This window comes from Rana temporaria, chromosome 1 (assembly GCF_905171775.1).
Source record: "Rana temporaria chromosome 1, aRanTem1.1, whole genome shotgun sequence".
NCBI classification, from domain to species: Eukaryota; Metazoa; Chordata; class Amphibia; order Anura; family Ranidae; genus Rana; species Rana temporaria.
Window position 1 is genome coordinate 415,596,807 of NC_053489.1, and position 17,197 is coordinate 415,614,003.

General features: G+C 41.8%; 1 protein-coding gene across 11 annotated transcripts in view; it reads left to right on the forward strand.

The window, feature by feature from the left end:
• The window catches only part of SEC31A (SEC31 homolog A, COPII coat complex component), a 99,844-nt gene extending 83,292 nt beyond the window's left edge, over nt 1–16,552 (forward strand). For 6 of the 11 annotated variants that reach the window (XM_040324850.1, XM_040324839.1, XM_040324872.1 and 3 more), the window contains 6 exons: nt 3,059–3,109; nt 6,606–6,661; nt 9,691–9,954; nt 10,602–10,721; nt 12,140–12,211; nt 15,783–16,552. In XM_040324850.1, coding sequence (XP_040180784.1) covers nt 3,059–3,109; nt 6,606–6,661; nt 9,691–9,954; nt 10,602–10,721; nt 12,140–12,211; nt 15,783–15,962 — 743 coding nt within the window. In that variant the 3' untranslated portion in view covers nt 15,963–16,552. The remainder of the gene's footprint in view (nt 1–3,058; nt 3,110–6,605; nt 6,662–9,690; nt 9,955–10,601; nt 10,722–12,139; nt 12,212–15,782) is intronic. The other 5 variants (XM_040324878.1, XM_040324897.1, XM_040324903.1 and 2 more) reach the window with 3 other exon arrangements.
• The last annotated feature ends 645 nt before the right edge of the window (nt 16,553–17,197 follow it).

Below are 17,197 nucleotides of genomic sequence, written 5' to 3' on the forward strand. Positions count from 1 at the left end.
CTTATTTTCAATAGGTTTCTATTGGAGTTTGCTGATATCTAGTAGAGATAAAGAAAGGTACAGATTGACATCCTCCAGCTATGCTGAAAACAGGACCCTAAAGCAAGCCATACATTTTAAGCAATTTTCTTTCCTGCAACCATAGGTTGCAAAGAAAATTGCTCAATTCCCTCATTAACACATTCAGTGTTTGGAGGGAATTCCAGTAAAGCGTTTTTATTCTGACAGAGGGAGGTTTCCCAGCCATCCGAATACACTGTCGGCTGCTATTGCCACCAACATGACAGGCTGGTTGTACTTAAAGAGGAGCTCAGCAGCTACAAAAACTGTAGCTGCTGACTTTTAATACACAGGATCCAGCGCTCACCCAAGCTGTCCTTTCCCACGGGCTGCTCTCCCCGGCACCGGCATTTCAACCGTGGGCACCTGGCTGTGACGGCTTGCGGCTTCACAGCTGGGTGCCCACTGCCCATGTGTATCGCGCTGCACATTGTAACTGGTCCTACAGTGTTCTGGGACTGTTGACGTGTCCCAGAAGACTGTAGGAAGGGAGGGGGAGAGATCAATTTCTAGTCAGATCGCATAGACGATCCTAGCAGAAGGAAAACCAGGTACCCCCCACCTGGCAAAAAGAATGGCATTTGTGGATGGAGGCCTTAAAGCGGAACGTCCCCTTTTGGGTGGAGCTCTACTTTAAGTCGATTTGAGTGATCAACTCCAGCCTACTCGTACATAGATCAAAATTCAATGTTCCTGCTGAACTGCCCAAATTGTTATCCGTCTTTGACTAGCTTAAGTCAGATTCCCTGCTTAGTTTTGATAATCTTTGAAAGAGGAGATGTAAGTAATGTTGCATTTTTAAAGCCCAGTTGTATATTACAATTTCCAGATGCATTAAAACTGTTTTTTTTTTTTTTTTAGAATACAGCCACTGCCTGAATAGAAAAGCCTGTCCACTGCCAGCACGGTACTGATGAGATCTCTTGCTCTCTGTTTAGAAGCAGTGATATCTCTTCTGAGGTCTGCCATGCCCTCTGTGAGTCAAACTTCTAGTTCTACAATAAGCAAAGCCCATGCTTCCTGCTGGTTGCTTCCTCACAGAGAGCATACTGACGGGCAGGCTTTTCTACTCAGGATGTTGCTGCTTTCTAAAAAGAAAATGTAATTTTAAGACCTTAAACACCTATTTGTTTTGGTGGACTTAGGATATATTTGCTTGATTTCAAATAAAAGTTCAATTGTTTTTTTTTTTTTTTTTTTATTACATTATACAGGATTTATATAGCACCAACAATTTGCGCACTGCTTTACAATGTTAGGGCAGACAGTACAGTTACAATACAATTCAATACAGGAGGAATCCGAGGGCCCTGCTGTTAGAGCTTACAATCTAGGAGGGAGGGTCAAGTGATACAAAGGGTTATAACTGTGGGGGAGAAGATGATGATGTAAATTTAAAGTACAGTTGTTGGGTGGAGGCTGGATAGGCTACTGTCAAGAGAAAAGTTTTCAGGGATCACCTAAAAGTGGATAGAGTTGGAGCTAGTCCAACAGATTGGGGTAGGGAATTCCAAAGTATGGGAGAGGCTCGGTAGAAGTCCTGGATGCGAGCATGGGAGGAGATGACAAGGGAGCTAGAGAGCAGAAGGTCTTGGGAGGAACGAAGAGGACGATTTGGTTGGTATTTTGAGACTAGGTTAGTGTTGTGGCAGCCAATAGAGGCATTGGCAGAGAGGGGTATCAGACGCTGAGCAGTTTGCAAGGTAGATGGGGGGATAGTTAATTTAAAGGTAAGCCAATGAGGAGTGATTTGCAGTAGTCGATGCAAGAAATAACCAAGGAGTGAAGCAGGAGCTTTGTGGTTTCATTAGTTAGGAAGGGATGAATTTTGGAGATGGCGAAGCAGGAGCTTTGTGGTTTCATTTGTTAGGAAGGGACGAATTTTGGAGATGGTGAAGCAGGAGCTTTGTGGTTTCATTAGTTAGGAAGGGACGAATTTTGGAGATAGCCAAGCAGAAGCTTTGTGGTTTCATTAGTTAGGAAGGGACGAATTTTGGAGATAGGGAAGCAGGAGCTTTGTGGTTTCATTAGTTAGGAAGGGACGAATTTTGGACATAGCCAAGCAGGAGCTTTGTGGTTTCATTAGTTAGGAAGGGACAAATTTTGGACATAGCCAAGCAGGAGCTTTGTGGTTTCATTAGTTAGGAAGGGACGAATTTTGTAGATGGCCAAGCGGGAGCTTTGTGGTTTCATTAGTTAGGAAGGGACAAATTTTGGAAATAGCCAAGCGGGAGCTTTGTGGTTTCATTAGTTGGGTAGGGACGAATTTTGGATATAGCCAAGCGGGAGCTTTGTGGTTTCATTAGGAAGGGACGAATTTTTGGAGATAGGGAAGCAGGAGCTTTGTGGTTTCATTAGTTAGGAAGGAACACATTTTGGAGATAGGGAAGCAGGAGCTTTGTGGTTTCATTAGTTAGGAAGGGACGAATTTTGGAGATAGTGAAGCAGGAGCTTTGTGGTTTCATTAGTTCGGAAGGGACGAATTTTGGACATAGGGAAGCAGGAGCTTTATGGTTTCATTAGTTAGGAAGGGACGCATTTTGGAGATAGCGAAGCAGGATCTTTGTGGTTTCATTAGTTAGGAAGGGACAAATTTTGGACATAGCCAAGCAGGAGCTTTGTGGTTTCATTAGTTAGGAAGGGATGAATTTTGGAGATAGCGAAGCGGGAGCTTTGTGGTTTCATTAGTTAGGGAGGGACGAATGTTGGAGATAGCCAAGTGGGGGCTTTGTGGTTTCATTAGTTAGGAAGGGACGAATTTTGGAGATAGCCAATTGGGAGCTTTGTGGTTTCATTAATTAGGAAGGGACGAATTTTGGACATAGCGAAGCAGGAGCTTTATGGTTTCATTAGATGTGGGGCCGAAAAGAGAGTTCAGAGTCCAGGATAACACTTAGCATAATTGTAAATAAAATTCTTTGTTCATTATGTTCTTTCTAAATGTTTAGTAGTATTAGAATTTAACACTATATAAATGATTTTTACATTTTATCTGCAGAATATGCTGTAGAATATGCTGTAGCTCAAGAATTGGGAACTTACCTTCCAGGTGAACAGTGTGCTGCAGCAAATGGCTAATCAGTTAGCAATACTTTTGTAGACATCTGCTAAAATGCTCAAATTTGTTGCATTGCCTTCTAAAATTAACACTTATAGCTTTTACCATCCTATGTACAATCAACTAAAATTAACGGTATGATCCCACTTGAAGCTGAACTCAAACCAAAACTTTTTTTTTATGTCTTTTTTTTTTTTTTTTTTTAGCACAGTATGCAAGGGTTAACCTGTCAGGGTTTTATTGCTAGGGATCTGGGTTTCTGACCCAATGGCAATTGTCGTCAAGAAAATAGTTGTTGCAAAAACAGACAGGAAATATCCCAGTGGGGACACATGTCCGAGTGATGGATGTCCAAAGTAGGATTTCTCATTTATTCTGGAAAAATGTATTCTTTCTATTTTGTTATTGGGACAAAAAGTAAAGGCAAATCTCCCCAAAAGATACACAGATGACAGTACAAACCTGACAATTTCTAACCTTTGTTTACTTGTTTTTTGGATAGAGGTCCACTTGAGGGGATCTACTTTGATTGTTGACTTTAATTTTCTATAAATCGATACCTACTGTAATTTTATGGACAAATTTCCCTTAACATAATTTGATCAGCTAAAATGTTAATTTGGATACAATGCTATTTCTTTCAAATACAGTCGTCTGTTCATTATTACTTTACAGTATGTCCCGTTAAAATACAGTCTATTATTTATTTGTAATAATGCAGCTAAAATATAATTTAAATTACCTTGTATAGTTTACTAGTCTCCTCGGTTACTTGAAAAGTATTTGTAGAGTGCACCTTGCAAAAAGTCACACTTATGAAACCATCTGAAGTTAAAATTGGGCACAGAATGATCCTTTTTACACTCTTCACTTTCACTCTTCCCATGGCTCTTTACACACCTACTACTTCAATACGCGAGGGGTTCTTACATTCAAATACTTTATATTCTTATTCTAGCATTTAGCGCCACATTGGAATTCCAACACCCTTTCTCGTTAGAAATGGAGAATGTAAGGCCCCATTCACACCGGGACGGGAGGTGCTGTGGTGGTATAGCGCCGCTATTTTTAGTGGCGCTATACCATCGGATTTGTGCCGGTATTCGGCCACTAGCAGTTCGGTTTTAACCCCCGCTAGCGGCCGAAAAAGGGTTAATACCGCCGGCAGTGCGCATTGCTGGCGGTATTACCGCGGTGTCCCATTGTTTTCAATGGGAAGGAGCATTGGAGGAGCGGTAAACACACCTCTCCTCTCACCGCTCCAAAGATGCTGCTGGCAGGACTTTTGGAGTGGTCCCGCCAGCGCATCGCCTCAGTGTGAAAGCCCACAGGCTTTCACATTGAGACTGCAGGGCAGGAGTTTTTCAGGCGGTATTTAGACGTTTAGGATAGAAATGTTTTGGCCCCTTGGCCGCAAAACACGTAAAATCGCAGCGTGACTTTGCTGCATTTTGCGGTTTCCTGCGGTCAAAGTAGTTCAAGTGTACGTGAAGCCCAATAGTTTTATCTCAACTTTAATTTAAAGCTTGCAGCAAAAGCTTTGTGGCTCTTTGCAAATGCGGCAGGCTCCAAAGTGGAGGTAGCCACAGTTGGGAACACTAGACTGGGTATCCTGCCACTTACGACTCTAAGAGATATAAAATAGGGTTATGCAAACCACACAGTCCTTAATGGTAGGATGCCAGCTTAAAGTTTACTGCTGTTTTTTCCAGGTTTTGGAATGTTGAATGGTGTAGTGAAAAGTGCACATTACATAGTATCTCTTGCCCTTTTTACAGTGTATCCTATACCAGCCTATACCTGTGACTGGGCTAACTTCTGGGCAGCAGACCTAATCAGAACAGTGCAACTTTATTAGACCACTTCCCAACACCTACAAACTTGGTGATACTAAACCCACAACAGTAAAATCTGTATGTATATGCAGTAAAGCATGCTGGTTATACTCACTGTGGAAGTTAAAGCGGAGTTCCGGCCACAATTTCACTTTTTAAATATAAATACCCCTGTAATACACAAGCTTAATGTATTCTAGTAAAGTTAGTCTGTAAACTAAGGTCCATTTTGTTAGGTTGTTACAGCATTTAGACACTTTATAAAATAGAAATTAACTGGGGCCATCTTAAGTGTGGGCATCATGAAGCCAGACTGTATGACTTCCTGGATTTCAGCCTTGCAAATCTCGCACATGCTCAGTGCTGCACAAGCAGTGTCAGATCAGGTTTCAGCACCTGTGCTGTCCAAGTCACATGATTCTTTGAGACTGGGGAGTGCACAGACTCCTGGAAAGTTACACCCACTACATTCCCAGGAGTCTGTGCGGTGTAGGTTAGGAAGCATTAAGCACCTAGGTGCAGGAAGTGGGAAGATTAACTATTCTGCCTAGCAACAACACTTTGAAGGCATCTAAAAAAAATTTTTTTTTTCGTAAAGGACTAATGACATTTTTTTAAAACTACTGATGTAATGTGGATGTGGATGTGGAACTCCACTTTAAGGGGTTAATCCTCTGCATTGTGTAAAAAGGCTCTTTGATCCTGTATGCACAGATCCTCCCCCTTCTGCAGGGTCACTCTGGGCAAGTCAGAGTAGTCCTACTGCACATGCTCAGTTTGGTCTCTATTGCTGGAGAGATAATTTCCTTGTTGAGCTAAGCTGTTAAGGTCACATGATATTGACATCACACATTTGGGCATGTATACAGATCCTAAATGATAGCTCAGTTCCTCCCTCCTCCTTCAAGCCCAGCAACTAAAAAAAAAAAAACAGTGGGTGGGATGTCACTTCTTGATTTGTGGATGATCCACCTCCCCTAACAGCATGAGGACAGGCTATAGTGAAAATCTCCTACCTGAACACTCGGCACTCAGGCAGACCCTGCAGTTTTTATCATGTGACCGTGGTATACAGATCAGCCAAAAAGGTATATAGTGGCAGTATTTTAATGTAAAAAGAAGATTTATAAGCTGTGTGTGTGTGTGTGTGTGTGTGGGGGGGGGGGGGGGGGGGTTAACTATTTTCATGTTACTGGGTTTAGTGACACTGTAAGTTGGCCATACATTATACAACTTTCTTATTCAATTTCCTTTAGATTTACCTCCAACTATGTATTCCATAAACTGCTTGATTGCATACAAATTTGAAAGTGTTTAGGTTTGACTTCATATCATATGGTTCTGGTAAATCTAAAGGAAAATGGTATAATGTATGGCCAGCCTTATTCTTGCTGCAGCTGTTTCAGTACAATCACAGTTGCCACAGGTGTGAAATCTTATGGTTTACAAGAGCCCAAAAAGACCTGTATTGAATACACAAATCCAATGCTTCCTTACATAGTGAATGAACTAATGCCCTAAACGGTTGTTTCCCCGCCGATTTTAAATTTGTTTTCATGATGTTTTTTAATTGGTTGCTGCTACAGTGTAACTGTAAATTGTGCTACAGTTGTTTACTTGCCTTGAAGCCTGACTGTAGATTTCTCTTACAGGGCCACTGAATGGATGGAACGATCCCCCTGCCCTGACCAAAACTGCAAAGAAAAAGGCATGTTGTGTGTGTTTTTTTTTTTTTTTTGTCTGCCGGTAAAACTGGGTATACACTTTAATTTTTTCTTTTTCAGGTTAACCAGTAAGTTGAAGGGAGAAAAAAAACAGCTAGATCTCCGCATCAACACAACAATGTGTGATGTGGGGATCTCTCCCACTGTGCTATTGTATTCAGACATGGGGACTGCCATTGGCTGCAAGCACTTATCGATTGATGGTTTTCCAATGTAGCGATGGCCCATCCACACATTTCACCATGCTGCCAGACATCCATAATGCCTCTTACACACGGCCGGACTTTCCGAGAAAAAAAGTCTGACCGTGTGTAGCCTCCATCTTACTTTTTTGGTCGGAAGTACGACGGACCTTATATAGAGATTCTGTTCTCTTTTTGTCCGTCGGACTTCTGACTGACTCGTGGCGGACTTTTGCATGATCAAAAGCCCAACCATGTGTACGAGGCATTAGACACACTTCTCAGTCAATGAACAGTTTCTTGCTTGTTTTTATTAGGGGATTGAACTGAGTTGGGGAAAAGGGACATGGGATGCCCATAGGATAAATTGTACTTGGTAGAATAAAAGTAACTGTGTCACACTTCTCCGCAGAACAAGATGGCTGACCCTAAACTTGACAGACTTTTTCTCCCAGCACACTTCCTCCAGCACACTATTTCACCGTCCAACTTTAGTACTCCTGTCACACCATTAGCACATCACTAGGCCTCACTCTGAATAAGACCCAGTGTATTTAAATGATGACCCTTTGTAGGCCGGGGTCTGCAGTACCCCTTTGTGGTAGCATCCGATTCACTTGAGAAGAATAAATGTAGATGGACTACTGATCCCAGCAAGTCCGACTTGCAAATCCTGCCCACCCTCCTGGCTGCAGCGACCTGACACAAAACTCCCACGGTCTCTTCCTCTGGCTCTACATCCAGCTCCCCTGGCATGTCTCTTCCAAAGCTTTCCACTCACCTACACCTGCCCTGGATCCTTCCTGAATGACTTTACTCAGGACGTGCTGACCAACTGTCTTTTCCAGCTCTCTGCCCTGCCCCTTTTCCAGAACATTCTCCCTGGAAACAGAGGAGGCGCCCAAGAGCTGAAGTACATGTCAGTCACCTGCTGCTATACTAAAACACTCCCCTGCCCCGGATCAAAACCAACAGGCCTGTTTTACAGCATAGGCCTGCTTAAATTCACCTGCACTGGCAGCTTACACAAAAACCCTACACTAGCACCTACCTACCTAAGGTAAAGGGTGCTGTACCAGCAAGACTGTTCAACAGAAGACGGTTGTTAAACAGGCTTCTGTTGAACAGACAATGGTAAACGTGGGGAAAGTAATTTGTTTGGAGTGGAAAAAGGCTCCATTTTAGTCCAGCACCCAATTTCCAGGAGGCTGTAGAAGCGCAGCTTCGGAATAGAGGAAGACTGTTTGTCTATTAAAGTTACCAAAGACACAAATTTTATATATTTTGCATAAAATACATTTTTAGACTTCTTTTTTGCTTCAACTGCTGCTTGTTTCCATTTATTATGTTCAACACTTGCTGAATTACCTTAAGCTGTTTAGCAATTTTTTTCATGGGAGTCCACATCTGCTATATAGTTTAATCATCTTGCCATACCTTGTGTTTCTCAGGACACAAGGTCTCTCTATTGGATTTTATAAAGCATACAAGAGAACAAAAGTAAACACTCTACAGTTAGCAGAAACACATATAGCTCCAAGATGGGCTAGAAGATAAACAGAAACTGTCGCAAGGAGATCTTACTAGAGTTCCTAAGAAATATAGGAAGCATGTAGATGTCTAAGATCACTGTACTTTATATGAAACTGAGATTTCAGTTTTAAGTGGACTAACATCTTATAGCAGGGTTTGACAAATTTGCTTGGAATCTAGGAGCCAGCTAAAAAAGTTAGGAGCCAGAAAGGCACCCCGTCCCACCGAGCTTGCGTGCAGAAGCGAATGCATACGTGAGTAGCGCCCGCATATGAAAGCGGTGTTCAAACCACACATGTGAGGTATCGCCGCGATTGGTAGAGCAAGAGAAATAATTCTAGCCCTAGAATCTCCTCTGTAACTCAAAACATGCAACCTGTAGAATTCTTTAAATGGAGATTTTAAAGGGTAAAAGTTTGTTGCCATTCCACAAGCGGACGTATTTTGGGTATCAATTTACTTGGCGTAACATTATCTTTCACAATATAAAACAAAATTGGGCTAACTTTACTGTTGTCTAATTCCCCAAAAACCGCTGTGCAAATACGGTGTGACAGAAAGTATTGCAACGACTGCCATTTTATTCTCTAGGGTGTTAGAATAAAAAATATATATAATGTTTGGGGGTTCTAATTAAAGGGAAGGAAATGGTCGTGAAAACACAGGGGAAGCTCCATTAGCATTGCTGGTTGTATGTCATACCAACGGCCACCACAAGATGACGCCAGATCACAGAAGGAAGCCTAGGCCTGCAGAAGGCCACAAAGCCGCGGCCTAAATTACCGTCCGGCTCGGCCCGACGTGATCGCATGGCGGGGGAGGTGGGGGCGCATGGAGACACAAGATAGGGTATCTTGTGTCTCCGTGCGCCCCCACCTCCCCTGCCGCGCAAACGCATCGGGCGGCGCCGGCCGGTAATTGAGGCCGCGGCCTTCTGCAGGCCTATGCTTCCTTCCCCAGGTGCCAGGTCGCTAATTCTAGTCGCAATTGTGACCTGGCACCCGGATTTCGTCGAACCCTGTCTTATAGGAATAAAGAAATCACAGGCTAGAGTGCTTGTGATAGTGTCGGCAGTACGAGCCAATCAAAGTCCGCTTGGTAATATTCTGGAACAGTACACAATGATTCTTTTGAGTGTATCAAAATAGTTTTATTTTTCAAGTTTTTATAGGATCTCCATATTAAAGATTAGTATAGTGTTGGCTCTCAATGATAAAAAGAAAGTGCTGAAAGTTATGATAATGTTTGCTCAACTTATTGTTGCTAATGTTTTTTATGTTTTTTTTTTTTCTCCTTAGGTTCTGGATAACTATATGCCACCTCCACCAATAATGGCTCCCATTATGAGCCCCTTGGCAGACCCACGATCTCAGCAGCAGCAAGTTCCAGTTCCTGACACTTCAGTTCCTTATCAGCCTTCTCAGGTGCCTCGTGGCCAACCAGGAGTACAGAATGCTTTCTCTGCTGTGCCATCCCCCACTGGACAACCTGGGGCGCACTTTGATCCCTCCAAACCGAGTACCGAGGGAGCTCCTGGTGCACCAATTGGGAACACCATACAGGTCATTATGTTCACTTATAAAAGCATATGTACTTTTGAACTTGTGTAATAAATTGGCTGACAGGAGAATTAATTTCCATATCAGCCAATTGTATAAATTTGTGCATTTTCAATGTTAACTGTGAGAAATCAAAAAATCTATTTAATAGTCTCCCTCTGGATACTTTGGTACATAAGGCCAGTGTCTGAAAAGGGTCACGGTACAAGATATAGGAATTTATTCATAGACCATGGGTTAAATGCCGATTAATTCAGGCTTTGGAGACTGTCAAAAAAGCTTTGATGGGTCTCCCCCTTGCTATCCCCATATGACCCCACCCAGTATTTGAGGCTCCAGTTTTTTTCGTTAGTGCTCAAAGAATTCCCTATTGTTTTTTACCAGATTTATTTTACTTCTCATTCGATTGACATTTCTCTCACTTACTGCCTTCATGGCTCGCTAGCATTTTCTGAATCGTGGAGCCTCAAGTACACCTTGGGAACATTACCCTGACTTTTTTTTCCTAATGATATTAAAAGCTTTAAAAATGATATTCATGTTACTAATGACGGTGATCATCGAGTTATAATATGAAATAGTAGTATTATATATTGCCAGGTATACTTAATAGTGCTTTATGAATGTTAAATGTATTTTATTTTTTTAAGACAATGCAGACTCTCCCCACTGAAAAGATCACCAAGAACCCAATTCCTGAAGAACATCTTATTTTGAAGACTACATTTGAGGCTCTGATCCAAAGATGTTTGTCCTCTGCCATTGACCCAGTAAGTGACATTGACTTTCTTTCAGAGCATTTTTCTTAAAATAAGGGTGGGATTGGAGGGGGAAGTGATTAATGCAACTTTTCCAAAATGTAGAACACTAAAAAAAATTCCCTTGCATGTTTGTTGATCCTGACAAAAGGGCAATTCTCCGCTCACAACTATTGTGGTTCCAATGTGATCACAGCTACTATACTTTTAATTGTCATTCCAAGTCCAGACCTCATTAAAAAAAAAAAAATTTTAATTCTTATAACAGCACTTGCAGTTTCCAAAATACAATGCTAGCTACTGCCTCTCAGATCTGTTTCTCGAAACTTCTGGTCTTCTCAGAAATAAGTTAAAGTGGTTGTAAACCTCAGACATGAATTATGAACAAAGCATGTCCTTCAGTGTGTACTTGTCTCAATCCAGAGCTCTAAGCTCTTAAATAATGACAGGGGAGGGATCTCCAGCTGATTGACAGCTTCAGCTCTGTTGCTGTGTGCTGTGTGAAGGGGGTGTGTGTCCCTTCCCTCCAATCAGCTCTCAGAGCTCTGCAGAGGGTAATTTCAGCTCTCCATCCCCTTTTTTTCTGAACTTCTAGAGCAGCTTTAAATATTCAGCACTTTGAATAGATGTATAGAAAAGAAGACTGCAGATGGGCAGATACAACTTATGTAGAAGGATTTGTTTAATCTCTGTGTATCACCTGATACCAGTCACTTCACTGGGTATATGTAAGGGTTTACAACCACTTTATAGTGGGCAGTGCAGTCCCAAGCCAGTCTGTTAGCTTAGAGAAGGCAAGGGTGAGGAGCAAGGAGATGGGGAGTGGCATGCCACTCTAGCTTATGGGGCTATGTTTTTCTGTTCATGCACACAGTGTAGTGAGATGCAACTCCTAGTCCCTGCATGCAAAGGTGGCTCCATAGAAAGCTGCCAGAGAAAGGAGCCACCCTGAAACTGCAAATCTGGGGCAATAGCCATAGGAGTGGCTTGAATCGGAACTAAGGCAAGGGTTAAAAGATAAAGAAACTGCATACTTGGAAAGTTATTACATCAGTTCCTGACAGTGCTTGCTAAAACAGAGGGTGTAATATCACTTTAGGTATTCTTTTGTAACATAATTGCACAGAAAAATTGTCGGCTTATGAATGCTGCAATTTATGACACGTGTACTGCAATTTTCAAAAACAAATTTTACTTTGTTTTAAGTGGGACATTAAAATGTTCATCTATTTTGCATGTTTATATACATTATTCAGAAGGATTTATGAGCCATTTGTAGCTTCTGTCATGTCCTTTATAGATTTTGGTTAAATCACAGTGGATTCCAAGGTCATGAATATCTGCTGATCTTATGTTGTATTCATTCCAATCTTGAATCCTACTGTTCTACCTTTTATTACAAATGTTAATATATTTTTACACCTTTCCAGCAAACTAAAAGGAAGTTGGATGATGCAAATAAGAGGCTGGAGTCTCTGTACGACAAGCTTAGAGAACAAACTGTAAGTCTGCATGTTATTATATACTCGCATATAAGCCGAGGCACCCAATTTTACCACAGAAAACTGGGGAAATGTATTGACTCGAGTATAAGCCTAGGGTGAGAATGCAGCAGCTACTGTAAGTGGAAAAAAGGGTCAACACTGCCCATTTGCCACCTCACTGTGCTCATTTGCCGCCTCACTGTGCCCATTTGCCGCCTCACTGTGCCCATTTGCCACCTCACTGTGCCCATTTGCCGTATCACTGTGCCCATGTACCTTATCCGCTGTGTCAGTATTGATGAGAAGGGAAGGAAAACCATATTATGCTGTACATTGTCCCCTCTGATAGGAAGTCCACGCTGTCCACTGTAACAAAGCTCAACCTCCTCAAACCCTGTGGGGGGAGGGGACTGACTAGGGGACGAGTGTTTCTATATACTAGGAACACACAATCTGTCTTCTCTCCCCTGACAGGATGTGGATCTGTGTGTTTACACATACAGATGCTCATTCCTGCTCTGTCACCAGCATTCACGGGCACGCAAATTGGCTCCTATACCACCGGGAAGCCGAGGACGCCATATGACGCCCGCCCAGGATGGGAGTCCCACCTGCGGACATCATATGACTATGGGTAGCTAGGGAAGTGGTGAAATAAAATTGGTGCCTGGAAAAAAATCAAATAAACAGACATTAGGTGGTGCTGAAAATCCTCATACCTCCAATATAAATACAAAATGATTACATATACAATTATTATACAGGATTTATATAGCGCCGACAGTTTACTCAGCGCTTTACAACTTGAGGGTAGACAGTACAAATACATTACACTTTAATACAGTAAGGCCCCATACACACGATAGAATCCATCCGCTGAAAAATCCCAGCAAATGGGTTTCAGTGGATAGATCCTTTGGTGTGTACACTCCAGCGGATCTGTTTCCGCGGATATTTATCCCCTGGGATGGATTTCCAGCAGATAAATATTTGATGACATGCCAAACAAATCTATCTGCTGGAATCCATCCCAACGGATGGATCCGCTGGTCTGTATAGACTCACCGGATCCATCCGTCCGAAGGGATCCCCCGCATGCGTCGTAATGATTCGACGCATGCGTGGAATTCCTTATATGACAGCGTCGCGCACGTCGCCGCGTCATAATCGCGGCGACGGCGCGACACGTCATCGCCAGAGGATTTCGTCGCGGATTTCAATGCGATGGTGTGTACACTCCATCGCATAGAAATCCGCGGAAATCCTCGAAAGGATTTATCCGTGGAAACGGTCCGCTGGACCGTATCCGCGGATAAATCCTCCCCTGTGTATAGGGCCTAATACAATACAATTCAATCAAACTATACCCAGTGAACAAACTTTTATAATAGAGTAAGAAGTAGAAGCAAATGAAAGTCCCAAAAAATCTTCTACAACAGTGCGTATTATGAATTACCAATAGTGTCCACTTTTTTTTTTAAATGATTTCCTTCTTCATGCTGTGCTTGTGACCATCACTCCCTTGAACTCAATGACTCGCCAAAACTCAATGTCTCCCATCTATGATAATCAGCATGCAGAGCTGAAATGGTTAATGACACCTCCACAGATATGGTTCTCTTGCTCCAGAAAGAAAGCTTTTGTTAAACATTCACCTTCTGATCGTCACCCATGAAAAAGAGAGGTTCACAATAGTGCAGTACCTTTATACCTTCAGAGTTTATTGAAACCATAAAATACTTACTAACATATTAAAAACAAGCAGTCAGTGTGCCCGCTTTTTCTGCATGAGCCACAACTCCGGTGTCTTACCACCTTGTGGTACAGCTCGCTACCTCTGTGTCTCCTCTGGATCAGCATGCCGGCCAACCTTGCGGTCCAACGTGCAGTTATACTCTGACATGTTTGGTCCGTGTGGACTTCCTCATAGAGCCAAACAAAGCTCAAATGACGGCGGGAAGATAAGCCTCTCTTTCTGGGAGGACGTCATATGACGTCCTCACCTTCCCGAGCCACTAAGGGGCGCGCACCCGCCGCGTCACTGGGAACCCAATTTGTGCGTTCCCGGCGGCCCCGATGTCCGCCGGGCACCCGTGATTGCCCAGTAACTAAGCAGGACCGTGGATCTGTATGTGTAAACAAACATATTCATGTCCTGTCAGGGAGAGGAGACTGATGTTGTGTCCCTTGTACATAGGGACACCAATCGGTCGCCTCCCCTAGTCAGTCCCCTCCCCCTACAGTTAGAATCACTCACTAAGGTACATATTTAACCCCTTGATCGCCCCCTAGTGTTAACCCCTTCCCTGCCAGTCACATTTACACAGTAGTCAGCGCTAGCACTGATTGCTGTATAAATGTGAATGGTCCCAAAATAGTGTCAAAAGTGTCTGATGGATCCGCCACAATATCGCAGTCACGATACAAATCTGGGATCGCCGCCATTACTAGTAAGAATAAAATAAAAAATAAAATGCTGTAAATCTATCCCCTATTTTGTAGCCACTATAACTTTTGTGCAAACCAATCAATATGTACGCTTTTTGCGTTTTTTTCGTGTTTTTTTTTTTACCAAAAATATGTAGAAGAATACGAAAAACCTTATGAAACAAAAAAAAAAGAAAGAATACGTATCGGCCAAAACTGAGGAAATTTATTTTTTATTTTTTTTTATATATTTTTGGGGGATATTTATTATAGCAAAAAGTAAAAAATATTGCTTTTTTTTTTCAAAATTGTCGCTCTTCTTTTGTTTATAGCGCAAACAAATAAAAACCGCAGAGGTGATCAAATATCACCAAAAGAAAGCTTCATTTGTGGGGAAAAAAAATATTAAAATGTCATTTGGGTACAGTGTTGTATGACTGCTGAAAAATGGCTTGGGCAAGAAGGGGGTGAAAGTGCCCAGTATTGAGGTGCTTAAACAATCTAAAGTTAGAAATTGATTGGCTACCATGCACAGCTGCACCACATTCTGAGTACTCCAATTTTAGTAAATCTCCCCTAAAGTGACTTGTTTGCTGGGTGTTTATATTGTATCCAGTTTAGTCATTGTATACAAGAATTGAATAGTGCCTATCCAGTTGATTGCTCCGTTCTGGCTAGTGTACACAGAACAACACACTAGTTATACAAGAGCTTCTAAGCAGTACTTTGCCATGGTAGTCACTGAAGTTGAGTACAGTAGAACCTTGGTTTGAGAGTAAATTGGTTTGAGAGCGTTTTGCAAGACAAGCAAAATGTTTTAATACATTTTGCCTTGATATACAAGCGATGTCTTGATATACAAGTAGCGTCATGTCACAACTGAGTATAAAAAAGAAGAGAGGAGCCTCCAAGTGTAGCAATATGGTTACATTTAATGAAGGTACAACATTTAGCAACTTATTGCTACACTTAGAGGTGCCTCTCCTTCTCTTTTATACCCTGTAAAAAAAAAAAATGCTTTGATATACAAGTGCTTTGGATTACAAGCATATTTCTGGAACGAATTATGCTCACAAACCAAGGTTTTACTGTAGTTGGTTTAGTTTTATTTTACATTTTCTGTGTGAATTCTAACTTAACCAATGTTTTTTCTCTTTTACAGCTATCCCCTGCAATAATTGCAGGCTTACACAGCATTGCCAGAAGTATTGAATCACGCAACTACTCAGAGGGACTTAACATCCATACCCACATAGTGAGCACCAGTAACTTTAGCGAGACGTCTGCCTTTATGCCAGTACTCAAAGTAGTCCTTACCCAGGCCAATAAGCTCGGAGTGTAATTTCTCTCCTCTCAAAAGACTTCAGAGCTTCTTAAGGAAAACCAAGCTTCTGCACCTTGTAATAGTTGACGGACCAAGGACTAGCATGTTTTTAAAAGTGTCAGAACTCAAACCTCAGTGACTTCTGAAGATTATTATTCACCTTTTTATTATTATTTTTTATGTGAGGAGTTTTTTTTTTTTTTTCCACACCGTGATATTTCTCTGAGCTTTATTATATTTGACAGATTATTCAAAGCATGACACTCTATTCAGAATTCCAGAATTGTGCTATCTAATATCTGAGCAGAGCTTATTTTTTAATTTAATGGTTCACATTTCAGAAACAAATTTGGTTGCCAATCATGCCATCTACAATAAAGTATGTGATCCAAATCAAATATCAAATGCTTTACTGTCATTTTGTTTACTTGAGTTGGTGATTGATTTAATTCAAAATGTGCAAAATTATATTTTTCATGACATGTTTTTAGGGAAAATATCGTAATCTTTGAATTTGTAAGGGAAATTCTTCTCCGCTTTGTATTCTGTTTTAGATGCAACTGTGATCCTCTTATAGAAAAGCTACATTAAACACTATTTTATGTATACTTAATTTTGTTATAGTTTTTAGAAAACTACAATCTTTCTAAGCCAACAGACATGGTGTCCTCAAATATTTCTCGCATACACGGGTTTACATTTTTGTTCCTGAGTGTGGCCTGGTTTTATTAGTTTGTCATAATTGAATAGACCTCGGCATCTGTGATGAAATATTCGCTGCTACACTGCAGCATGTTAACCATGTAATTAGCATGATATAATGTAGGGGTGGGCACAGACATAACTTTTTTAATTGCTTCGCCTTACAGACTGCCTATTACAAAAATGTTAATAGTCATTTAGTGATTTCAACACCTAATTCGTTTTTGAGGTAGGCTTTGAATTAAAATTGGGAGTTCTTATTTGTTAACCGCTTGCCAACCAGCCGCCGTCATTGTACTGTGGCAGGTCAGAGCGTTCCCGCAAACCATCGTAGCTGTATGTTGGCCCTTTAAGCGGGGATAGCAGGTTCTGCACTGCGGGGGTGCCAGTGCGCGTGACCGGAGGTCACAATGACCACCAGCCACGCGTGATCGCGGGCACGAGAGCCAGAACAGGGACGTGTGTGTGTGTGTGTGTAAGCACACAAATCCCTGTTCTGTGAGGAGAGACACATCGTGTGTTCCTACTAGCTAGGAAACAACGATCTGTCA